Genomic DNA, 27,099 nt, shown 5'->3' with positions numbered 1-27,099 from the left:
GGAATATGGGATATAAAATGCCATTCAGTAACACGGGCAGGGTTATCTATTGTAGGTGGTTTGCCAACATTCTTTTGTCCAGAAGCTTCGTCATCATATTTATGTAAAAGCTCTTCTACAACTTGGATTCGAAATTCTAAAAATGTAATACGTTTCCCTACTACATTTTTATAGAGCAAATATGAGTTCTAGACTATCTTGTCTAGCAAATGTAAAAGTATCTTTTTCTAATATTTTTTCTGATGTTTCAGATTGTTGGATGAAAGGATATTTCCTGATCACAGCGATCTACACCACCCATAGTTAGACTGTAATTCGAAACAATCTTCGGCTTGAGTATATCTCCATTTTTTTATTTTTGAGGCTGACCATGGAAGTATCATAAATACTGCTCTTGAAGAATCTAAATCATCTATATAACGTTTCAAAGAATTGAACGTCATTTTACAACAAAAAGATCCCGTGCACTTTGAACCAAAGAACTTATAACCTCTAACCTTTGAAATCTTCAGTAAAGTGTTGTCATCTATTGAATTGAGCGCACATTAACTTTTCCCGAGATACAGTCGGGTTTTACAAAGAGATGAAGCCGAAATAAACGTCTCCCGAGATATATTTGGGTATAACAATGCGATGCACTCAAAAAAATTACCCCGAGTAATACTCGGGCGTGACATTTTCGAACACCTGTGCTGTGCCCGAGATTATCTCGGGCATGACAGTTAAAAGGTTAAGTTATTGAGCCGAAAAACTAATCAATAACTTACAAATTATTTTAACATTGCAATCCTATAAAGAATAAAATTATACCTTCCAAAGATTTTATAAAATTGCTAAGCAGTTTTCCTTTCCTTTAAATTCGAATTTATTGTATCACTTCTAATTTTCAAATTACATAAACACTCTCTGTAGGTGGATAACCAAAAGTATTAGTATGAAAGCGTAACTCTGAAGGTATACATTTAAATGTTATATGATTCAATAAAGAAAGCAAACACTTAGAAAGTAGCTAAAAGAAATAACGCTTTATGCTTTAGATTTCAGTAAAATAATATCACTTAACTTTTATACACGTAATTTCCAGTTTCAAGAAAGTCACCTCCAAGTAGGAATTCTATCGGTGTTTGGATTGGATGAATTTTGTTCGCTTACTGAATTACATCAAAGCACATAACAATTACCTGTATAAGAGGAGGTATGGCTTCGCGGAGGACTTTCTAAGGGAAGCTGGCTTGTATTTACGTTACCCAAAAACCATGAATCCAACCCTTTAGCCGGGATTCAAACCAGAGCGAGCTACAAGTGTTCAGCCACCTTTACCGCTCTACATGTGTACATGGATACCGAGTATGTGCAATTCTTAAAAACGCGTGAAGCAGTGAGTGATTCTGCACTTTACCCAATATTCTATTGCAGACTTTTCGTCATGGGCAATTCCCAAATTGTTAAATCCATAGGATATAAAAAAAAAAAAAAAAAAAAAAAAAAAAAAAAAAGGATTTAAAATCAAAAAAGGATTTAAAAATTAAACTAGTATTTCAATAGTGTCTAAAGAAATATAGAACTATATAAACTTACACAATCTGAAATCAGCGCGTACGCTAGATTTGGCGCGCTGTTAAATGGGCGCGTTTGCTAGATTTGGCGCTTTTGCGCGTACATTTTCGCTGCAATTTTTTTACGATCCTCAAAACGGAATAGTACTTTTATTTCTTTTATGTTCTATCTTGTCATAAACCATAAATATGGGCACTTTCAAGGGAAAGTGCCAGATTGTTCTGTTTCAGAAGTCATTTTTAGTAATTGCCGTATCGATAAATGCTGCGTTCTATTAAATTTGGAAAACTTGTGATCATTTATAATTCTGTTTAGACCACTACAATTTTCTACAAGCTTTAAAAATAATAATAATAAAAAAAAATAAAATAAAGAAAAACATAGAAAAACTTCCTATTCATTGTTTTTTTAAAAATAAGCAAATATTTTCATTGCTTCATGGGTGATGCCAAATATAAAATTAATGAGAACTATACGTAATATTATCTCACAATTAATATGTAATCCTAATTCTTCTAATAAAAGAAGAGCCATCGGCCAAGCGGTAACGCCGCTGAACACTGGTAGTTTGGTCCGAGATTCAAATCCCGCGAATGGGCTGTCTGCATGGGCGTTTTCGTGGTTTTCCCCATGTGTAACGTTTATACGAGCTAGTTTTCCTTATAAAGTCCTCCACGAAGGTATCCCTTCCTTAAGGCAAATAGCCCTCGAGTGCTTTCCCGTAATCTAATAAAACCAAAACAATATAATAAAAGAAGACAAGATCGACTTACCATTAATTTTTTCTTCTGCCGTATCTTTTCTTTGCAAAGGAATACAACAGCTGTCTTAAAAACGAAGCACATTGCATATAATTCTAAACCTTTTTTGATTTTTCCTAAAAATTCTGAAATATTGAGCCATTCTACGCCAGCGTAGAACAGTAATTCGCCTGGGCTGAGATCTACGTGCTGAAAGAAAAAAAAATAAGTTTTAAATAATGGATCAAGAATTCCACGTTGAACAAATCAACGTTCAATTAAAAAAAAAAAAGAACTAAAACTGCAAATTCGGGAGAAGGGTTTTGCCTATAAGTTCAGTTAATTTACAAGAGGAATTACAAATAAGGAAACAGAAATTTCTAGTTCAGGAAAATTCTGTTAGAACATTCTATTCACATAGATTTCTGAAACAAATGTTAGGTAAGAAACGTGTTTATAATCTTCAGAAAGCTAATTGTTTTCACTTCTGCAAAATAGTGTAAAAAGTTTTAAATTTAACTGAATGAGCTAAAGAGTTAAGTTTACATATTTTCAAGAGTTGAAATATTTTTATAAATAAGAGAAAGGAAAGTTGGAAAAGCATTTAAATGAAAATAAATTTGCAGAACTTTAAGCCTGGCGATTTTATAACCATTAAATGGAATTCTTTGGATGAAAATTGAAGCCTTTAATTGATTATGACAAACAGAAATTAATTTAATAAAAGAAGTTCCAGTAGTGTCTTGTAAAACACAGTTTGTTCGAAGGCGATATTCGTTATGCAGATCTTCCTCTACGCAAATCGCTATTTCCCGTAGATTATTGTGGGAATAATTCTAAAATTCAAGGAATACTAAAAATGCCATCAGTGTTATAAATATTAAGAATGTATTAATTTATTAGAAATAAAAAAAATTATATATATTAGACATTTTTCATTTCGGTTGCAGGGCCGTTAATCGTGTTTAACATTATTTGTAATGTAAAAGATTTACAGTAAAAGAAATAACAATAATAATATGCACATATATAATGCAAACTGTGAAAATCACAAGAGAAAATTTTAAATTAAAGGAATATAGTTATAGTTATAATGGACGAAACAAATGTCAGTCTTCTTGTAATTTCACTCATTCTAACAGTAATGGGAATAGAAATATAAAATTACCTGTTTAGATGATTTTAGATGTTGTCGATGTAAATGATCAAAGATTGCTCCGTATTCTTCGTGAATTCTTTGCATTTCATTTATATGTTCAGCGACCCGTTCCATTCCTTTTAGAGCCTCTGAGTAATTAACACATAAAGTCACTTATTTGATTCAAACTGAATATATTCCATATTTATTTAAAGACAATACAAAAAAATTATATATCATAGTATATTGTTATCAACGATTTTTATAGAATCATCTGTTGAATGCTTTATTAGTATTACTAGTAGCTACGCTGCCAGCCTTCGTCTGGCTTTTAAATGTACCGTAAAAATGCCTGAAGGGAACACCAAACGTTAAATTTAAAAACTGAGCAGAATTTTACCCTGCAGAAAACTTCCGAAAAAAAAACCACAAATTAAAAAAAAAAATGTATTACATATAAAAAATAATTTAACCAACCTTCCGTTGAAGAAAAAAAAAATCATGCAAAACTTTTCAATATCTTACAAACAGTGAAATAAGCAAAAAAATAGCATAAAAAAAACTCAAAAAACAAAAAACTCTGCGCAGAATTTTACTCTGCAGAACAACTTTATCAAAAAATATCAATAAAAATGCATTATATATATAAAAAATGACAATGAAATATGACAATCTCTTAAAAACAGTGACATAAGAAATACGATGAAAAATTATTGCCAAACCCATATTTCTAAAAGAATGAAACTATTCAAAATGAGGCGATTTCATCAAAAATCTATCAACAAAAAGAAGACAGGAAAATTGTTGCCAAAATCACATTTTTAAAGATGTGAGAAGTGTACTCGGAATCTTTATTTAAAAAAGAAATTTAAAATACAAATATTATCATTTTTCAAAAATTCTTTTTGTAAAAGTAGTCGCAAGGATGAAAGTTTAACGTGTCCAAAAATCAAAGAAAAATAAACTGTACATTTTTTAAAATAAACTTTTTAAAAAAAATCCCGTTGAAAAGGTGTTAAGCTCACTTTGTTAAATAAATTCGTATTTAATCGATTTATTGAATTACGAAATTTATTTTAAGTTCGTAAAATAGCTAAGTGCCTACGTTTCATGACGATGTGAAAATGGAGTGTGTAGAGTAAAATCTCGCTTTTCTATAGCCCATTATGTTTCAAAAGGACGCGACTTCGTCACAAAACATAAAATAAAAAAAAATTGTAATTCGAATTTCGAAAAAAATCGCTTCGAGGTGCACTGGCTCTTGTCTAGATGCACCTATGTACCAAATTTTGTAGCAGTGGGTCGTGGGTTTATTAGCTTACGCGCAAGCGCGAACGAAAGACACACACACACAGACACGCAGACAGACTCTTTCTTTTATTATATGGTAGAGATAACTATTACGTGGTTTCCGTAATGTAGTTGATTAGCTTGTGTCGCCATCTAGTAGCACCAATGAGAAGTGCAGTAAGGCACGAGTTTTACATGCCCTTGAAGATGATAATGACCTTCGGATTCGATCCCCGGTCTGTTTCTTGCTCATTCAAATTTGTGAGCGTTGAGTAGTTCTCCAGATCAATTAAATATTGATGAATTAAGTATTGATTGATAAGTATTGATGTATGAATCACTAACATAAATGATCAATCAAAAGCCATCTAAACGTCTACTAATTTAGTAATTAGGAAAACATAGCATATAATTGTCACTAATTTAAAGCGGAAAAACTCAGTGAATTTATGCAATTATATATGTGATTTATATGCATCTCTTTCATTTGTTATGACAAAGGCATAATGAACTGCTTACATGTCATTGTTTGAAGATTTTTTTTATATTCAATAAATGAAAATTGTACACCATATTAAAAAAATAAAACACAATAAAATGTACACTTTCTTTTTAAAACCAGGTTTTCTGATTTAAAAAGTTTGAACTGCGTTAGAACTTTTGATAATAAAAATTAACATTTCCGAGAACGCAATTACTTGTTAGTGGAATAATACTAATAATTTAGTTTATGACCAATAGTCAAAAATATCTTATTTTCTTTTTTGTACAGCTCAAGTAAACCATTTCACTTCATTTTAGAGGATGCATCTATTCTGCATTGACATTTCGTAACTTACAGAGAAGTGTAGTTCTTTGTATTCTTCAAAGGTATGGAATATAATTCCTGACGGCTTTATGGGCAAACAAATGTATTAGAAACGTAACTTGGTAACATTTTAGACAATGTACTTTGAAAAACTAAAGAAATTCCAAGGTCTGCCTTCCCACTTATTCCGTGTAAATTTATTTCTACGAACATAGAGTAAAATTATGTTGCTACGATTTATAATGCAAGAAATAATAAGTTACATAATATTTATAACAAAATATTATAAATTATAGGATACAGAAGCAAAAAAGGAAAATAAAGGGGTTATTTACAAAAATGGTATAATATATGAAGTAAGAATTTAAGGCTACCTTAGGAAAGGAATGCATGGTGCAGGTCGATGATGTTTTTAAAGAATAAGAATTTGGATCTCATGAAGATTTATGTTGCATGCTTATATTTTCTTCAGACACAGTGAATTTAGAAATAGATTCCTGTTTGAGGATTAATTCTCCTAAAAATAACACTCAATAACACTCCTCATACTAGAGAAACAACTTAACAGTAGAGCATTTGAGAAAGATGAATATAAGTTATTTTAATTCAAAATTAGGGTTTATGTTCAAAAATATGAAATTATGTGGCTGAACCTAGTGAGTGAAGTAGCGAATTATCGCTGAGTTCAAGTAGTTACTACAGTCTCGAGAAGGGTAGGATAGCCTATCTAATACAATAGGTGCAAGTTGAGGAGCTGCAGAATATTTCTGGTTATAGAGGAGCGCCTACCTAATACAATAGGTGAAAGTTGAGGAGCTGCATTATATTTCTGGTTATAGAGGAGCGTCTATCTGATGCAATAGGTGCAAGTTGAGGAGCTGCACAATGCTTCTGGTTATAGAGGAGCGTCTATCTAATACATTGGGCGCACGTTGAGGAGCTGCAGTATATTTCTGGTTATAGAGGAGCGTCTATCTAATACAATAGGTGCAAGTTGAGGAGCTGCACAATGCTTGTGGTTACAGAGGAAAGCCTATCTAATACAATAGATGCAAGTTGAGGAGCTGCACATTGTTTCTGGTTACAGAGGAGCGTCTATATAATACAATAGGCGCAAGTTGAGGAGCTGCACAATGCTTCTGGTTATAGAGGAGCGTCTATCTAATACATTGGGCGCACGTTGAGGAGCTGCAGTATATTTCTGGTTATAGAGGAGCGTCTATCTAATACAATAGGTGCAAGTTGAGGAGCTGCACAATGCTTGTGGTTACAGAGGAAAGCCTATCTAATACAATAGATGCAAGTTGAGGAGCTGCACATTGTTTCTGGTTACAGAGGAGCGTCTATATAATACAATAGGCGCAAGTTGAGGAGCTGCACTATGCTTCTGGTTATAGAGGAGCGTGTATCTAATACAATATGTGCAAGTTGAGGAGCTGCTCAATATTTCTGGTTATAGAGGAGCGCCTATCTAATACAATATACGCAAGTTGAGAAGCTGCAAAATGTTTCTGGTTATAGAGGTGCGTCTATCCAATACAATAGGTGCAAATTGAGGAGCTGCACAATGCTTGTGGTTACAGAGGAAAGCCTATCTAATACAATAGATGCAAGTTGAGGAGCTGCACATTGTTTCTGGTTACAGAGGAGCGTCTATATAATACAATAGGCGCAAGTTGAGGAGCTGCACTATGCTTCTGGTTATAGAGGAGCGTGTATCTAATACAATATGTGCAAGTTGAGGAGCTGCTCAATATTTCTGGTTATAGAGGAGCGCCTATCTAATACAATATACGCAAGTTGAGAAGCTGCAAAATGTTTCTGGTTATAGAGGTGCGTCTATCCAATACAATAGGTGCAAATTGAGGAGCTGCACAATGCTTCTGGTTACAGAGGAGAGCCTATCTAATGCAATAGATGCAAGTTGAGGAGCTGCACATTGTTTCTGGTTACAGAGGAGCGTCTATATAATACAACATTATTTATTTACTCAAAGAAATAATAACAAATGGCTCCTTCTCGGAATTACAGGAAAGTTTCCGTTTGGGATTTTAAATCAGTATAAGAAAATAAGAAACTAAATTAAGAAGACTCAGCCGAAGATACACACAAATACCTAACGTTGTTGGCCCTTAAATTAAGGTAGCCGTCGATTATCAACAACCTTCGTACATTAACCTTTGTACGTGCCGTACAATATGGCCGAGCGTAGTAGCCAGAAAGCAAACAAGCGCCACTAAGCACTCCTACGCACTCTCTCTCTCGAAGTTAGTTGAACTTTCCTTAAATACCACTTCTAACTCGCTTGCATAACACGCGACGCTAAAACCTCATTCTGGTAAGGAATAGTACACGGGAAACGAAAATAGACATTAAAGCATTTTTAAACTTAAAATAATTGTTAGAAATTTAAAGCAACCTCTACATTTTTTCTGTTTCAACGATTTCCGTCCCCCCGCACCACCCAAAAAAATTAAAACAGTGAATCATCTCATGAGAGATATTTTTAAACACCAGTATTTATATTTTGAGGAATAAAAGTAATTTACATTTTAAAACTGAATTTATCTTAGCTGAATTTCTTTGTCAACCAACTGCAAGGAATAAAATTGCTCGAAAAAAACTCTATGATTGAACTGGATTGTTTTATTAAGGTAAAGTATGCTATGAACATCTGCCTAGGGAAGGGGCTGTCATGGCAGAGAATTTTCTAGCGGTATTTCTGGATGAACCAGCTCATATTCAAATTACACGTGTAGGAAGCCCCGAAAGCGCCCATGCAACCAGCTCACCCAGCAGGCTACGATTCCGGGTCACTCTATCAGTATCACCGTCTTATTCACTCGACAATGATGAACAGTGAGACTACAACAGACAATTGTTGAATGAAAAGCAGAAAGGAAACATTAAGCAATAGTCGTGATCTAAGTGTGGTTTAAGATTAAATAAACTGGGGTTTGTCCTCAGAGCTTTTCACGTTCTGAAAGATTTCTTTAGTTTTTGCGTTCACCAGCAGTTGGAAAAATATCAAAGATGAAACGGTAGTTTATTGAAATAATATCTAGAAGACTCACATTACGCGTAAAAGGCTATTTCAGGACAGAGTTGCATACCTGCAAGATGTTGATGCTCCTCCGACGTCGGATCCGTGAGGTGCTTGAGCTGTTGCAGAAGCAATGGGTATTTGAGTATCCGCTGTATCGGCTTGATGAGGTAGGACTCCAATGAGAAGGAATGCTGACCTCGAGGGTTACGTGATTGCAAGAATTCCACGAGAGCCGCGTTCCCCTCGCCTGTTAAGTAACCGTCAAAATTATTATATTCATTAGAAACAACTAAAAGAATGCAAAGAAATAATTGTGCCTTTTAGAATATTTAAAATTGAACTAATAATCCGAAAAATATCGTAGGATATCTACACCAAGCAACGCTTTATAGCCAATAACGTTATTTCTCTAATATTCTATGGCAGAAGTATTCTTTAGAGATTATAATTAAGTACACTAAGTATGCTACCTACGAATCAAATCGAATGATAATGTCTAAAACTCGTGTTTACATCACGTAACTTCAGATATCATTTTACAATTATTTCTAATAGTTATGTTATATTTTGAGAGCGATTAAAACAGTAGCAATTTTTAGCAGTAAGCAATAATTTTTATCAGTAAGCAATAATCTTCAGAACTTTATCAGATTTATTATAGAAGAATTTCTGAGTATTATAACTACTGATAACTAACTTTTACTATTAGTGTATAATTTTCTTGAACTTTAAATTACACTCTAACTTCCAGATGTACCATTAAGATACTGAATTCTAAGCATTTCAATGCTAATTGTCAAGCATATATTATGAGGTATTACTATTGACTTCAAGATTTCGCCTATTTATAAACAAAGAATTCCAGTGTGTGTGTGTGTGTAATTGTAGCAAAGCCTCGAGGGCTATCTGCCTAAGGAAAGGGATGCCTTCGTGAAGGACTTTCTAAGGGCAACTGGCTCGTATACACGTTACACATGGGGAAAACCACGAAAACGCCCATGCAGCCAGCCCGTTCGCGGGATTCGAACCTCGGACCGAACTACCAATGTTCAGCGACTTTACCGCTCGGCCGCTGGTGGGCCCCAAAGAATTCCAGAGTTACACGTAAAGCGAAGTCGTATCTGAGCAAAGTAAAATTTTCCGAAAGTGTAGATGAGGCTGTCTTAGGCTGCTATCACACGGCGGTTTGTTTCGGAAGAACAACTGTTTGGAACAATTTTTCTGCTTTGTCACAACAGCCAATCACCATAGATCGCTTTGGGGTTAACACAGGGGAAACTGGTTCACCATTACAAACAAGCTGATAGCTGATTGGTTGAAAACGAACAACTTGCAATTTTTTTGGAAAGGAAGGAAAAAGTCGCACGTCTTTCTTTCAATAGTAAACTAGTGAAAAAAATTGTCCAAAACAGTTGTTCGAGTGAAACACACGTCGTGTGATATGGGCCTTAGGCTGGTATCACACATCTATTTATTTCAGGCGAACAACTGTTTCAGACAATTTTTCTATATATTTTACGCCTGAAAGAAAGACGCACAACGTTTTTCCTTTCTTTCCCCAAAACTTGTAAATTATTCGTTCTCAACACCCAATCATCTATCAGTATCGAATCACTCGTCATCAACCATCATCTGTGTTGGAGAACTAGTTTTCCCTTTTCATGGTAACCCCCCCAAACCATCCGCGGTGATTGGCTGTTTCTTATCGCGTGACAAAGCAGAAAAATTGTTCTAAAGAGTTGTTTTCCCGAAATATTTTGAATGTGTGATACGAACGACATTTACAGACGTTGAATTTAATGGGACATTTCCACCTCGAAACAGAAAGAAAGAATATAAAGCGCATACGGTGATACCGCATTTCAAGATGAAATGATCTAATCTTTGGAAATTTAGTCAAAGTGCAGATTTTTCAGTGCAGAACAATTAAAGTAAAACTTTTGGGGATAAGCGAAAGCTTTCATCTACGATTTTATATTTGAGTAGTGAAATTCTAATCATCAAGTACAGTTTAAACTGATTACCAACTTCAATAGCATATAGAAGCAATTGCATTAGATATAAACTTATAAATAGTTATAATTTTATAAATAGAATACCTTTCTAGTTAAAGATAGAATACAATTTTAAGATGAATTTCATGGACTCGACAGAAATTTTCCACAATCAATTATTGCAGTTTCCGGGAAGCACATTCAGTCATCTTTAATCACTGCAGTTTTGATAATTGCTAAAACAGCTTTTACTATTAGCATATTTTTAAAATACGTATTGATTTGTCCAGCTAAGTTTCAACTGTCTCTACAAAACTATTAATATCTGTATACCGTGTATTTTTAATACGAAAGGAATTAGTAATAATGTTTAAATTCTAGCATTTAGAAACTTTCTACTATTTTCATGAGCAATACATGAAAATAATGTACCAAAAAATTTCCGAGATACTTCTTAAATCCAAAAATATGAGACGCATTGCGCATTTGAAGCAAAAATTGTTTCCTTCAATAAATATCAAAAATGCTTTTAAAATACATCGCAAAAGTAAAAGAAGAGAGAGAAGCAATTTATTTGTATTTAAAATTAAAAGGCGAAATTAATGATAAATTTAAACTTTCTTGAAGTTAAGCAAACTGTAGTTCAGCTATTATTTTCATATTTGTTGTAAAAAGATGGTTATAAAAAATAAATGTTTTAATATATTATTGCAGAACCTTAGAATTTTGACGTTTTAGTTTTAATTCTGAATTTTTCTCTATATAAGAATATGGTAGTGAATACTAAAGTCATTAAGAAATATATTTTTCAGAAAATTTATAGCTTTTACGAAATGTGAACATACAGGATTTATAAAAAATTTAAGTAGTGGTATTTAAGACACAATAACACGCCGAATAAGTACTAATTCAGAAGTCAAACAACAAAAATCAGCGTTAATTTTCAAAATTTTCACAGGACTAGTTTCGAGGATTTTACCGAACCATCATCCTCAGGTGCAAAACGGCAAATGAACAAGATAGGAAATAATAATTAGATAAGATAAGAAAGCCTGGGCAAGAATAAGCAAGTGGCGCCATCTGTTGGTGAAACCAGAACTAAAACATAATTTCTTTAAAGGCCAAAGGTAAAGATGGATTGGAATTAGTATTTTTCTGCTGCCAAAATTATTCAAAAAACATCTTCCATTGGAGAACTGGATTTTCTAGAAGCATTTCACATTCAAAAAAATCTTTCTGTTCTTGTTAACGATCCTAATTCCAATCCATCTTTACCTTTGGCCTTTAAAGAAATTATGTTTTAGTTCTGGTTTCACCAACAGATGGCGCCACTTGCTTATTCTTGTCCAGGCTTTCTTATCTTATCTAATCATTATTTCCTATCTTGTTCATTTGCCGTTTTGCAGCTGAGGATGGTGGTTCGGTAAAACCATCGAAACTAGTCCTGTGAAAATTTTGAAAATTAACGCTGATTTTTGTTGTTTGACTTCTGAATTAGTGGTATTTATATTTAGGTTGTAACTTATATAGAAAAGGTAATTTATATAAAAAGTAAATTTTTTTACCTGGATGAAGCACTTTCTGAGCCTTTGAGTGACTAGCACAAAATGAACTGTACAACTTGAACTGATCTGCATAGTACAGAAAAGAATTTCCCAATGCGAACAAAACGTTCTGAAAAACATGAAGGAAAGATACCAGTGTTTTACTCTGAGAGAATATAATATGTATGTAATAATAAAATTCCATAGTCAAGAATGCACTTAAATTTCTAACTGTATGTTCTTTTCATTTTTAATGGCGACGTTCTCTTATTTGAAAGTACGTGGAATTAAATCCACAGCCCCGTAGTCAAGTTGTTTTTCCCGCCTTTTCTACACTTACAGTTATAGAATGTTCTGGAAATATTTAAAGCGAACTGGATTGGCTGACGAGGCTGACGTCATTCTTGGAAGCTCCGCCTTTCCAGAGGCTATAAAAGGACTCGCAAAGGAATATCGGGGGCTTTTTCTTAAATGTCACGATGCAGTAAACTTCATACAAAAAGTTATTAATAATTCTTTTTATTTACTCCGGATATCTGATTTTGTAACTGCTATTTCTCCGGAATAATAATAAATGGATCCTGTTTTTTTTTTTTTTTTTTTTTTTTTTTTTTTAACTTATCGTCTGATAATTTAAGCTACGTCTAAAGCTGGTACATCACATGTATATAAACTTTAGCTTTACAGAAACTACAAAACGTGCAATGATGAAAAAATATATTCGTATTTAGTGATTTTAGAAATGATGTCAGCTATTTCTGACAGTGAGAATCTACATTTTATTTGTTTATGGTCAAGAATTTATATGGGTCAGATTCATTTCAAGAGAAAAATAACATATGTTTTAAAATTCTGCATGAATAGCGATACTGTAGTAGCTACTACTTGCAAATACTAGTTTAAATCTGTATAAAAAATTAAGGAACATTTTCTTTTGCATTGAATATTTCAGAAAATCTCTGTAAACAGCTTTAAATCAATTTTGGAAATGATGTCACATTAAAATGTGTTGTAAGAAATATATTATGGAGATGATTTTCGAAACGTCTTAAATGGATCAAATTTCTGTTATTAAGTTCTTCACAGAAAATAATATCTGTTACTACTATCAGGAAAACTTATAGTCAAGATCTGTAGTAGTAGTTAAGAATAAAGGGTACTCGTTATGTCAGTTATTAGCTAATTAAACACTATTATGTTTGCAAGTTTAAAATTTTGGAATCATACTGAATATTGTTTTAAGCTTGAAGATTTTTTGGGAATTATAAAAAGACTTTTTAATGAAACGAAACATATGAAGATAGACTCGAACAATTTGACAATTTAATCCTTTAATACTGTTAATTTACAACTTACGAAATAAAGCTATTCAAAGTCTACCTAAAAGTACTTGCTTTTCTGGGGATTTCCCAAAAATCTTTCATAATGTTTTATAAATTTTAATTATATGCACAATAAGCTAAGTTTTACACTATGAGATTTTAATTCGTTAAAGTATTTTTAAGTATTTTCGAAATTTCTTGCAAAGAAGAATAAATCACTTCTTGAAATTTTTATAATTTACCGGAGGGAGACAGTGCTAAAATATGTACAAAGGTAAACTTAGTTTAATTTGTTTTGAAAATGGACATTAAAAATGTTTAAAATTATTTATTTTTAAAAAAGGTTTATTTCATAAGATAAGTGATATACACTGGTGTGTAAAAATTAAGGACGAGACGGTTTTCTCAATATAACTTTGTACAAAAGCTTTCCAAATCAACACATTTAATACCGTAAGATCCCCAATACGTAAGGACATGAGTAATGTAGGCAACACTTACTAAAAGAGAAATCAGAGGGATAAAAAGAAGCTTTATTGAAAAAGCAGCATGGAGCGCAATGCGACTGAAGGCCGAAACATCCCTGTTATGGGTGTCCAGCAAGAAACATCCGGTCTTTAATAGGGGATATGATCTCCCCTGACTGCTAGGCAGGTTTCACAGCGTCTGCCCATGCTGAGAATGAGGGTGTCAATGAGTTGTTGAGGCATTGCTGCCCATTCGTCTTGCAGCGCCAGTCGAAGCTCCGGAATCGTTACTGGTGGTAAGGTACGAGCTGCCAAGCGTCTGCCTAGAAAATCCCATACATGCTCGATGGGATTGAGATCCGCAGATCGTGCCGGCCAATCCATACGTTCAATATCCTCACTCTTTAAGAGCTGTTCGGCAGCTACTGTGCGATGGCATGGTGCATTGTCGTCCATGAAAAGGAACTGCGGAACCATAGCGCCTCTAAAAAGACGCACATATGGAAGAAGAATCTCGTTACAATAACGGGTCCCGTTGACTGAACCTGCGTCGAAGATGTGAAGGTCTGTACGACTACCAAGCATGATGCCTCCCCAAACGAGAACACCGCCACCTCCATACCTGTCCCTTTCAATGATGTTCGAGGGATGATTGCGGCTTCCCCGCTCTCTCCAGATGAGTATGCGATGAGAATCGCTACTCAGACTGAATCTGCTCTCATCTGTAAAGAGTACTCGTCCCCATTCATTGTCTCTCCAATTCCGGTGTTCCCGGCACCACAGAGAACGCCTTCTCCGATGGGTAGGCGTTATAGGTACACACCGTACAGGGCGTCGTGCAAACAGACCACCACCGTGCAGTCTTCTGGCCACGGTAAAACGCGATATCGGTCGTCCAGTCGCCTGTGTCGTGTGTCTAGCGATTTCTCCCACTGTCTGCCGCATGTTTCTTCTGGCCTGTAAGGCAATATACCGGTCATCTGCGGGTGTGGTTCCTCGTGAACGACCACTACTAAACCCCCGGATAGCTGTTCCTGTAGTTTGAAATTGTCTCCAAAGTCGTGAAACGATGCTGTGAGCAATTCCTAACTCTGCAGCCACACTTGTCACACTGCGGCCTTCCTCCAACTTCCCAATGATTCGACCTCGGGTAAAAGCATCCAGATGTCGTCTAACAGATTGATTATTCGCCATTTCTCGCTGAGGCAGCAACTCGGTGTGATTTTAACTGCTATACGGCGTGCAATCTCTTTGCCAGAAATACTGATCTTACACCGACAACATGCTTTATACTACTCAGACACTCCCCCATCACGTCTACCTGCATATCTGCGCATGTGCTACCGTACATCACCTTACTTAATCTCCTGATTGGTCTTTTTGTCCGGTCTGCCTCTTCGTTCAGCTGATATGCTAATTTTTCGACTTCGTCCTTAATTTTTGCACACCAGTGTATTTGAAAAAAAAATTGTTTATTCAGAAGAGGTTTGCTTCGCTTATAATTGAAGAAATAATAGACATCAAATTAACATACGATATATTTAACGAACTGCTAAAACAATGATAGAGAAAAACTTTCAGTAATATTTATTTTTAAATTTAAGTTCGTCTGTGATAGAAATACATACCTTCAAATATAAGTTAATTTTTATCGAAACTACTCTCTCTCGAATTCGACATTTTATTAATTTTCGCAGCTTTACAAATGGTCTCTATAAGAATTATTTTGTTTCCAAACCTCTGAGGACCAGCCCATTTAATATAGTATAACCTTCCAGTTTTTACTTTCAAGCATCTGACGTTATGAAAGTGAGGCCTTTTCTCCTTCCAACGGTAAGCTGATAGTAAAAAACATTTTGGAACAGAACAGACATATAACCGCGGTTCGATTCCATGATGATTCTCCTCACCCAGGATTTGGCAATTGGGTCCCCTAAAAACTCCAGTCGCCCTTTAAAAGGGGGAGTATATAAGGTATTTCTCCCGCCTTCTTAGCGAGCCTTCGTGGTGTAATAGTTTGCATGCTCAGTTCGTAATTGAGAGGTCCACGGTTCGATTCCCGGCGAAGGCGTAGGTAATTTTTCATCTTTCCTTTTTCAAAAAAAAAAAAAAAAAAAAAAAAAAAAACGTAATGTCTCTACAGACTGAGGTATTTACCAATACTTTGTTCCACCTGTCAACATACTGTACCTTAGTGCTTACATCTCATCTTGTATATCTGCGCGTTTTCTTGTGCGTACTATTATTATCATTGCTTCATGAACTACTGTCATCATATTGCTTCACGTATATATGCGTCACCTATTAAGTGTCTTCTCAGTATCACGTGCGCTGTTTAAATAATTACGTGCTGTTATGCGTCTCATAACATCATCAAGTGTTTCGTTTTTATGTGTCCGCATTATATAATTGTCTGCATCGTGTTTATCTATGTGTATTCTGTGTTTATTGTGTTTAGTTCCGTGTATCTTAGTGTACCTTTTTGTGATTTTAGCGCTTTATGTGTTTCTTTATGTTTCTTTTTATATGTTTCCATTTATGTTTTATGTTTATGTCTTATTTTGTTCTACCTCTGTCATAACCTTCAGTTGTCACACGTTCTTACAATGTACTACATGTAGTCTAGCCCTTGTATGGCCATGTTAACTTTTTTTTTTAGATCCTGATGAACTCCTGGGCGGCCTCATGGGGGTCCAGGGAGTTGTTGCCTCTAGATAGTGGAGGACGCGGGGCATATGCCTGTTTACCTATGTTAGACACCAGGCGTCCCCGTCCTCCGTCACCTGTCAACGTACTGTCATTTAGCGATTATTCGTGACCTAAATAGCAGAAAATAGCTTGTGAAGGAAAAATGGTTTAAAAGCAAATCTGCCTGAGCACAGTGCCTCTTTGCAATTTCCCTTCATTTCTTCTTTAGGAAAGAACATGAATAAAATGTTATCTGTGAAAAATTAAGAGAAATGAGGTAACAGCAGAGTGGATAAAAGAGAATAAATTTGAGTTTGCCATAATCGATTAAAATAACTTTTTAAAACATTTTAAACTATAATAAATTAAAATAAATATAATTTAGGTTTTAGAGAGAAGCCGACTTAATCGATATAACGGTTAGCGATACAGGCTTGGATGCTTGTAAGTGTACAGTGACTGTGTGGCATGGCAGCAGTGAAAATACTGGTGAGCTGGAAGTCATCTCGAGAAACCTGATGGCAGAGAAAGAGTGATGGGACACCCTCGGGATGTTCTCCAAATTTGGAACGGATATTCCACTTTCTCACGGGTATAATTCATCGTTCTCTGTGGTGCAGTCTTGATAACGTTCTCGATGATGATACGGCTAAGTGATCAATAGGTATTGGCTATTCTCTATAAAAGCATTAAGTTGCAAGTGTCTGACCATTCGGACCAACAAAGTTTTAGAGAGAAAATGTAACCTTGTTTGCATACCAAAAAATTTTAATACCGCTTCTTCTGCTTTTATCACTCTTTTAATAAGACTCTTTGTTACTTGTATTTTGATAGATACAAAATAAAACAAAACTAATTTGAAAAGGGAAACATTCAACTAAATTGACACAATAAAAATATATACGTGCGTTTTTTGAACCTAAATAGATGTTTCCAACTTACATATATGGGGCTATCTCATAAATAATGTGGACTGCTCAAATGAACTAAAATGCGGAGGGGAATGAGATAAACTACCTGCATGAAATTTCTACAGAAGAAGGTAGTAATGTGGCCCTGTTCTTAGCTCAAGTGCAAGGTTTGAAGCGTGTAGTTCGATTTTGACAATTATGTTTTCTTTCAAGGCAACGGACAATAAGGGTAAGTCATTGCCAATGGTGTATTGAGAAATTTCAAGCAGGAATCTGCACCCTAGAAAACGATCATTTTTCTAGAAGATCCATAGAGCTCCATGAGAAGATCCTGTAAACCCTGCTCGAACAAAATCCCATCGTAACTATTAAGGTCTAGCATAGAATGAAAGATAATATATTTTAGATTAAAAATGACTTTTAGATTAGTTTTTCCAACAAGAAAGAAATATAAAGTAATTGCATTATTTATGGATTGATAGAATACTTAACGTTTTAGTTGAAGTTTATTTAAAGTATTGAACATACAACTGAAGAAAGAGATGCCACATTTAAAGATTCAAAGGGCAGTTTAAGAAACTTGCTTGGGTCTCTGGCTCGAACAGGCAAAATTGCAGATTAAATTTCTAAAACTGTTTTACTATTTGTGTGTTTTGTTTGCCATTGGCCTTATTATTCAGTAAACGCATCTGTAAAAAGGCAGAAGTTTTACCTTGAATTGGGAAGGAAGCTCGAATTTAGCGAAATCCGGTTCCGCAGAAATCGCCTCTTCTAAGCTCTGGAGAAACACTCTTTGGAACTGCACAATTTCTTGTATGTTTCCGAAAAGTGCATTAATTTCAGCATTCGATAGGAAGGTTTCTTTCTTCATCGGCTCCAGATAGTGCTCCAATAGACTATTTAAGTGCTGCAAAAGAAGCAAAAGAAGAAAGAAGTAAGTGTTGGAAGAAAATGATTCGCTGATTAAAATTTTAAGCAAACTGAGTGTCCACAATAACTGATACAAGTAAATTTTATAGCTCAGGAACTCAGATTTGGTTTCCTAAATGAAAAAAATTGAAACTTGGCATATTTAACTTATTCATTTGGTCAGTTGTCTAATGCAATAGCAGAAATATCGTACGTGAATAAATACTCTATAACTTGTTAATATTTAATAATGTAAGTATGCAAGTACATAATATCTTTATTCATTTTATTTGGTTAATATTTGTTTTCGTTACAAAAAATCGGCTTTAACTATCATATTTTTTCCAAGATCTATTTCTTAAAAAAAAAAAAAAAAAAAAAAAAAAAAAAAAAAATCAGAATGAGTCAGGAAGTATTATTGAAGCTGAGGTTTTTGAATTGTAAAATAGGGCGTCTTTCTGCCTCTCGCTCCCAAGTTACGCAGATTTTGCCAGCTGTGATAAGTTGTAATTATTCGACTTTACGTTTTGCTGCCGACATCTGAATCTGGTGCACCGGTTAGAGTACTTGAGCCAGCTGTGATAAGTTGTAATTATTCGACTTTACGTCTTGTTGCTGACATCTGAATCTGGTGCACCGGTTAGAGTTCTTGAGCCAGCTATGATAAGTTGTAATTATTCGACTTTACGTTTTGTTGCCGACATCTGAATCTGGTACATCGGTTAGAGTTCTTGAGCCAGCTCAGATTTAAATTGAATCGTGTGTATTCTTTGACTATTAGTCTACGTTTTAAATATAAGTTTGAGTTTTACTTTAATTACATCGCTACAAATGGTGGTTGATTCTGTTAGCATAAGAAGTGCATTTGAGTTCAAAGTTTGTGTTTAAATAAAAAAGTTTATTTCAAACCTTTCCAAGACTTTGTAGTTAATTTCAAAAACTGCGATAATTCGATTAACGGCTGTTAGGACTTTGGAATTTATCCTATGCTCCCCAAACAAACCAAATTATACAACATGTAATTACTTTCTGAAACATAAATATTGACATATAATGTTATGCTTTAAAAAACTAAATACTCATTGCTACTTTGGCCGTGCGCTCGATGAGGTATCTTCGCGAGCAGTTCTAAGTTCCGCTCGTTTAAAATGTCAATAACAATTTCATTTATGAACATATCCAGTATTTTGGGAAAATGGCTACTACTAATTCTGTTTCTTCCCTTTAATATCTTGTCATAAAGTGACTTTTAGGAATACATCTTCCATTTATTTATACAGAATATTTTATCGAAATGAAGAACATTTTAAGAGAAATTTCTATAAATGACAAACGCACATTGCTTAAAATTTTGCAGTTAAACGAATTCAGAAGTTGTAAAAAAGAGTTATAAAGTTTTCTGTAATTTTAATGCTCATAAAACTTAGTTAATTACGCGCTGTTGTGAAAACTTTTTACTTTATGATATAATTTTGATATACCTGTGTTTTTGGTTACTGTCTATACTATCCAATATACCACTATAATATTCAGTCTGGAGTTATTAATAATTTAAAACGTATTAAGTTTTTCAGTGCATTTTATACAAAGAACGTACATCTGTTAAACTAAATTACGTGTTATTTGATCTATTTCTTAAAACCACTAATATGACTGATGGAGACATGAAGCTCCATAACTTTATTATTTTGATAAAAATTGCAAAATTTTTGGTGAAAGGAACTGATATAATAAATCCAATATTGGTAAAGAATCAAAATTATGGTATAATGCGACTTCTCTGTCAGATAAATATTGCAAAAAAGAAGAAGCTTCCTTGATGAAGAGCTTCCTTGATGTGAGAGAAAAGCTTCCTTGATGTGATTATACTTCAGATTTTACAGAAAGGAGAGCTTTTGTTTTTAAATTTCAAAACAGTGACAAGGGAATGAGCCGGGTGAATATACATGAGGTTGATTGAAGATAGCTATAAATTATTGTAATTTCTCAGCTTTAAAGAAATTGCTCTTTTTACTACCTTGTACGAAGTAAAAAGGAAGTATCGTAATCGAGAAAAGTTTCAGGCAACATATTTCAACGAAAATATCCATTTTGACCGCTATCGAACGCAATTTAACGATGTTTTTGCGTGATATATGTACGTAAGGATAGAATAAGAGACACTTTTCCTCCAAAAAAAAATTGTAAAACTGCTTTAAAATTAATTCTGAAGAGAATTTTTCGTGGCGTCTGTACGAACGTATGTACGTATCTCACATAACTCAAAAACGAGTAGTCTCAGAATGTTGAAATTTTTTATATAAGACAGCTATAAGATGTAGATGTGCATCTCGTATTTTGGTTGCAATCGGCCGCACTAAACGTATATAAATATATTTATATATATATATCCACTCTGTTACCCGGCTCAGTGATCTCAGTTTCTTTAATCTTATATGTTTGTAAATTGTACATTTTTTGCTTTAAAAATGATTGAATTATGTTGTTTTTATTTTCCGGTTAAGGTTTTTATGCCTTTCATAATTCTGGAAGCAATATTTGTACAATTATCAACAATTTAAAAGCTGTTTAAGTGCGGTTAACTTTTAAATAACATGGCGGACATATTTGTTTACATATGAAACAGCAGAATTGTAGATTTGTTGCCAATCTAGAGAGACTAAGCTTCGCAACACAAAAATAACGCCTTCATTTATTATTGCGAATTAAATGATGCTTAATCTTTTCTGGAATTTTTTCGAGGAAATAAGTGTTTAAGATTTACTTCGTAATTTTTAATACAGATATTTTGAGTTTTTATGTATTTTTGCCTTGTCGCGAAGTGAGAACTGAATTAATTGAATGAGAAATACTAAATAGTCTGTGAAAAACTGTTTCTTTTCTGTTTTGTTTGCTTAATTTCTTTCATACATCGTTTTAGCTTTATTATAGTATTTGAATGGAACATGTGGAAACGATAATTCTTCAAATGATATAAATTTTGTGCACTCAGAGTGTCATCATAGTAAACAAATATAGTGAATTTTAAAGAGTGCATTTATTCTATTGTGGTTTAGGAGCTGTCGACGAAGTAGATTTATATCAATCCAATCAATTTAAATGAAATTCAAGAAAAAATGCGTATAATTTAATATTCCGTACAAGGAAGTCATGCGGTGTACACATCAGATTTTTTATAAATGAGTATATTGTCTAAGTTTAGAGAGTAATAACGAAGCTATTTAAATTTAACTACGTTAATTGAATAATACTGCAAAAAACTAGCATAAATAAACAATTTTTAAAATTAAATTCAGGTGAAACATGTTCACATATGATCATTTCTTCTCATGATTGGTGAGATACAGGCATTCATATATTGCTATTTTGAAAAAGAATTATTAATCCGAAGTTTTACAAAGCTATGAGAACACGATATCCATTATAGTATAGAACATTCTGAAGTACTTTTTAAAAATCTTCCACGTGCACATATACATTCCACGTGCACACAAGTCACTAAACGGTTTGCTTAGATTCTAAGTAATATGTAATTTCTCTAAAAAGTATGTAATAATGATCTAACCTTTAGTTGTACTTTACAGATAGAAAAATGTAATTTTTATGATTTTAAGTTGCATTTTGTAGGCAAATTTTAGTATTATCCCATGCGAGGCAGACACAGTGAATGGAAGGAATGGTGAATGGAAGGATCTCTGAACATAGTGGACAAGGCGTTGGTGTGGTCATGCAATGTTTCTAGAATTTGCTGCTATTCTTTCGCAGAATTCGTTTCGCCTGTGCTTTTAAACATTACGTTGTTAGTTTTAAACAAAATTTAGAAACAATTTAGAATTTTATAAACATCACAACAATCAATTTAATATTTGAAATTTCATATTATTTTGATGTGTGCAATGATGACACATGGGCTCAGAATGCAACGTTTTTATATTCCCAAAGAAAAAGACATTATTATTTCATAAATTAAGAAAAAGAGGATAAAATACATTTTATACCATAAGGTGAAACGATTTACAATGGCTGGAATGTTTTTAAATAGAGGACGAGACACTTTTGATTCCATGAAATGCGTGGAATTTTAGTGTGTGAAAGGTATAGAAGAAACATATATTTTGATCGAAATGCAAATTTTACCATTTTTCATTGCATATGCATCTGCGCTACTTGAAAATACAAAAATAATGTATAGAAAACTGATTCAAGATTAATGTTTCTTAAATACTAAAATACACTGATTTATTTTTTAGATTTTACTGATATTATTTATCTTTAAATATATATGTTACCGTGAAAGACCGAAATTGGAGAATGTCGACTTTCACCGGAGAATGTCAACATTCACGAAATACGTCGGTGAAAGATTGAATATTGCACTGCATTCTTGTATATTCGGACCCTCACCGGTGTATGTTGGCAGTCACAGATATGCTCCGGTGAAAGTCGAAAAGAGAGGTCCTAAAGTGCCATAATAGTTTAAGTTGTTGCAATAAATAAGATTTGCATCACATAATTTAGTAAGTTTTTTATGACTGTTATTTTATTTCCTCATTTAGAACGTACTGTATAATTAAGTAAGTTTTTAACTTCTATTATTTTCCTTTCTCATTTTGAATGTATTGTGTGTTTTAGGTTCTCATGTTCTTAGGTTCTTATTTCAAGTCTCAAGTGCGTTTATTCGCGACTGAATTACGGAGAAGAAAATATTGTTACGAATTTGCTATTTAAAAAGCTAATGTTAGTTCAATTATAAATTAAATGGTTTTATTTCTCGCGCAGTGCAGCGCGTGACGAATATTAAAAGAAAGCTAAGCCGGAAAAATTAAAAATACAAGAGCGCGTGCGTTAAATAAATAAATATCTCTTTTTGATTTCGAGAAAGTACTGGAAAATTCTAGCGCGTGATTTTAAAATCTTATAAAAGGAGGAAAACATCTCAGTTTGTAGTTGCTTGCTTAGTTTGTTGTTTAAAAAAGTGCTCTTGTTGATTGTAGCGAATTCGCGGATTAGCGTTCTTTAGCTGTTTTGAATTACGTTCTATTGGATATTTGAGTAGTTAAAAGATAACTACTGTGAGATATTGTAATACTGCATGATAATTTGAGAAAATTTAAGCATTTTTGTTGTGATAATAATAAATTTTTGTTCATTTTTCATCGGACTTGTGCATTCATTTCATAACGAACCCGTACGCACGCAACAATTTTTGGTGTCAGGAGTGGGATTTGAATGCCAATAACAAGAGGGATGGAAAAACAATTGAGACAGCTCATTACTGCTTTTGCTGCTTTCCAAGAAAAGATGGAAGCTGGCCAAACATCTTTTAAAGAAGAAATGAAATTGGGCCAGGAATCCCTCAAAGGAGAAATGAAATTGGGCCAGGAATCCGTTAAGGAAGAGATGAAATCTCTTAAAAATGAGATGAAAGCAGGTCAGGACGAAATGAAAAGAGAAATTACCTGCGTAATAGAAAATAAATTTGAGGATATGGAAGGCAGAATAGACGCGGTTGAAACTAAAGTTGGACATATAGAAGAGAGAGTTTCTGCCGTCGAACAACAAATTGATGATAGGGTTTCTGCTGCTGTCGCCAAAGAAGTTGACAGCCTAAAGAAGTGCATAGCGACGGTAGGAAACAATTCTGAAGGTTTCAAATTTTTATCGATGCCTGCTCGTTCCGTTCTGAAACTATCTACATATGATGGGAAGACCTCCTGGCAGGTGTATAGGACACAATTTTCTATCGTTGCGGATGCGAATGGGTGGGATTCCCAAGCTAAGGCCTGTCATCTCGCCGCTTCTCTGAGAGCAGACGCAGCGGATATCCTGCAGACGCTTCCCGAAAATCAAAGGTTAGATTTCGAAGCTCTATCCGGCGCTTTGGAGCTGCGCTTCGGCGAGAAATGTTTAAAAGACTACAGCAGGCTCCAATTAAAATCTCGTCAACAGAAGCCTACCGAAACACTTCAGGAGCTCGCCGCGGATGTTGAAAGGCTGTCCCATCTCGCCTTTTCGGAATGCCCGACAGAAACAAGGGAAATCCTGTCCTTACAATACTTTATCGACGGCATCCGAGATACTGAAATACAGAAAGCTCTTCGAATGGCAGATGTAAAGGACATAAAAAGCGCTCTGTTGTACGCCATGAAGTTCGAGGCAGCCCAGCAAGCAACTAGTAGAGATCGCTACCCAGTTAGAGCTGTGCGAGTCCATGAGCCAGTGGATCAACTGATGGCTCGTTTAGATGATTTAGCCAGACAAGTCAAAGATTTGATACGGAGTAGGAGCGAGAAGAAAGTGGCTCTAAGGTGTTGGAGATGTGGTGGTGAAGGTCACCTAAGACGGAATTGCAGAACACCCCAGGGTACGGAATATAAAGCAGATGATTTTACCAGACAAGTCAGTGGCTTGAGACGGAACAGAAGTGAAAAGAAACTAATTCTAAAGTGCTGGAACTGCGGAGTTGAAGGCCACATACGAAGAAACTGCAGAACACCCCGAGGTACGGAAAATAAGACCATTTCCCAGCAACAACGCAGTAAACAAATTAGTGACCATATCGAGGAACGGAGGTTGCCAGATAGTGAAAAACCTTGTTTTAAAGCTCTTAAAATTTATACAGTGAGTGGCAACAATAACGGACTGTCCATCAATGGGAATATCGATGGAGTTCCTTGCAGTATGATCATTGACACAGGAGCTAATGTTACCATCATTAGGAAAGATTTAGCTGAACAGTTTAAAGATAAACTTATTTGGACGCCATCCTGTGTTACCCTTCAGACTGCGTCTGGTGACAAGATCGACATAACTGGGAAGTTAAACGTAAACATCACGTTTGGAAGTGCCGCCTACCATCACACGGCATATGTGGCGGATATTACAGATCCATGCATACTCGGATTGGACTTTTTAAGGAAATACAATTTTTCCTTAGACTTGAAAAACAACAAACTGCTTTCAGGATCTGAAGACATCCATCCTATCCATCCTAAGAAGGGATCCTCACCTGGAAATGCCGACGCTTTGTCCGAAAGAACCAGCTCGAGAAACAGCCGAAATCATGCTAGGGTCGAAAAGAAACACCAGACTACTAGCTATTCTCCATCTCAGATGCTCTTCGGTCGAGACCTTCGTCTGCCTTGTGACCGCCTGTTTCATCGCCGTACGGATGCGCCTTCATCGCCTGAGGAACACATCCAAGATGTCAAGGCCCGTTTTGAAGTGATGCACCGTTCCGCACGAAAGCGAGTGAACTTGGCGACGGAGAAAGTGAAGACCAGATACAACACGAGAGCTGCTGGACATAGATCCAACGAAGGAGACAAGGTGTGGTTGTGGAACCCGATTCGACGAAAAGGAGTCAGGCCTGATTTACAGTCACCTTGGGATGGTTCGCACACAATCCTAAACAGGCTAAATGACGTCATGGTTCGGATCCGTGAGTCTTCGAACTCTTACGACAGGTTAGCTCATTACTATGGCCATAGTACGTAATGTAAATAATTGTAAATAGTATAAAACCATGGTCCATTTTGTTTTTAAATGTGTATTTGATTTGATTTGTATTTAGTATTTGATTTGCATTTAGTGTTTGATTTGTATTTGATAGCATTTGATTTGTTTTATTTATTGCATTTATTGTTCATGTTGTTTAATATTGTAATGTAATGCTTATTAATGCATTTATGCCACAGTTGTAAGTTTAGCTTCCTGTCCAGGGATTGTACTGCCCGGGACGTGCAGTCCTTGGGAAGGGGGCAGTGTTACGAATTTGCTATTTAAAAAGCTAATGTTAGTTCAATTATAAATTAAATGGTTTTATTTCTCGCGCAGTGCAGCGCGTGACGAATATTAAAAGAAAGCTAAGCCGGAAAAATTAAAAATACAAGAGCGCGTGCGTTAAATAAATAAATATCTCTTTTTGATTTCGAGAAAGTACTGGAAAATTCTAGCGCGTGATTTTAAAATCTTATAAAAGGAGGAAAACATCTCAGTTTGTAGTTGCTTGCTTAGTTTGTTGTTGTTTAAAAAAGTGCTCTTGTTGATTGTAGCGAATTCGCGGATTAGCGTTCTTTAGCTGTTTTGAATTACGTTCTATTGGATATTTGAGTAGTTAAAAGATAACTACTGTGAGATATTGTAATACTGCATGATAATTTGAGAAAATTTAAGCATTTTTGTTGTGATAATAATAAATTTTTGTTCATTTTTCATCGGACTTGTGCATTCATTTCATAACGAACCCGTACGCACGCAACTATATGATATTGTTATATGTTCAACATTCACCATTAGTACATGGTGAATGCCGACATTGACCGGTGTAAGTGAGAAATAAGAGTATTTGGAAAGTATTTCGGACATACACCAAGAGACTATGTGAATGTTGACATTCACCGGTGAAAGTCGACATTCTCCAGATGTCGGAGTTTCATCGTAACATATACATTTCAGATATATATGCGTAAAGTGGTTCTAATGACCTGGAAGTCAGCTGGAAATGTTAATCTGGGATTGTGTGATTCGTAGACAAATGTTCCACCAGCTAACCTTTCCGTGTATTTGTAACAGTTATTTGTGATTAATATTAGCCTGGGTAGTTTAATCTCGATGCTGTTTAATTACAGGATATGCTTCTCAGAAAGGTGAAGATCATTGTACATCAGTATATAAAAAATGTGA

General features: G+C 34.7%; 1 protein-coding gene across 4 annotated transcripts in view; it reads right to left on the bottom strand.

Moving 5' to 3' along the window:
* LOC118197475 (protein still life, isoform SIF type 1-like) overlaps positions 1 to 27,099 on the bottom strand; it is a 325,495-nt gene that overhangs the window by 12,753 nt on the left and 285,643 nt on the right. For all 4 annotated transcript variants that reach the window (XM_085816492.1, XM_085816494.1, XM_085816495.1 and 1 more), the window contains 5 exons: positions 18,218 to 18,412; positions 12,139 to 12,247; positions 8,647 to 8,826; positions 3,466 to 3,584; positions 2,331 to 2,507 (listed from right to left, as the gene is read on the bottom strand). In XM_085816492.1, coding sequence (XP_085672618.1) covers positions 2,331 to 2,507; positions 3,466 to 3,584; positions 8,647 to 8,826; positions 12,139 to 12,247; positions 18,218 to 18,412 — 780 coding nt within the window. The remainder of the gene's footprint in view (positions 1 to 2,330; positions 2,508 to 3,465; positions 3,585 to 8,646; positions 8,827 to 12,138; positions 12,248 to 18,217; positions 18,413 to 27,099) is intronic.

Source organism: Stegodyphus dumicola, chromosome 5, assembly GCF_044657685.1.
Source record: "Stegodyphus dumicola isolate Sdum_Otavi_A_Nest chromosome 5, ASM4465768v1".
NCBI lineage: Eukaryota > Metazoa > Arthropoda > Arachnida > Araneae > Eresidae > Stegodyphus > Stegodyphus dumicola.
This window is presented reverse-complemented; position numbering and strand designations above follow the sequence as displayed.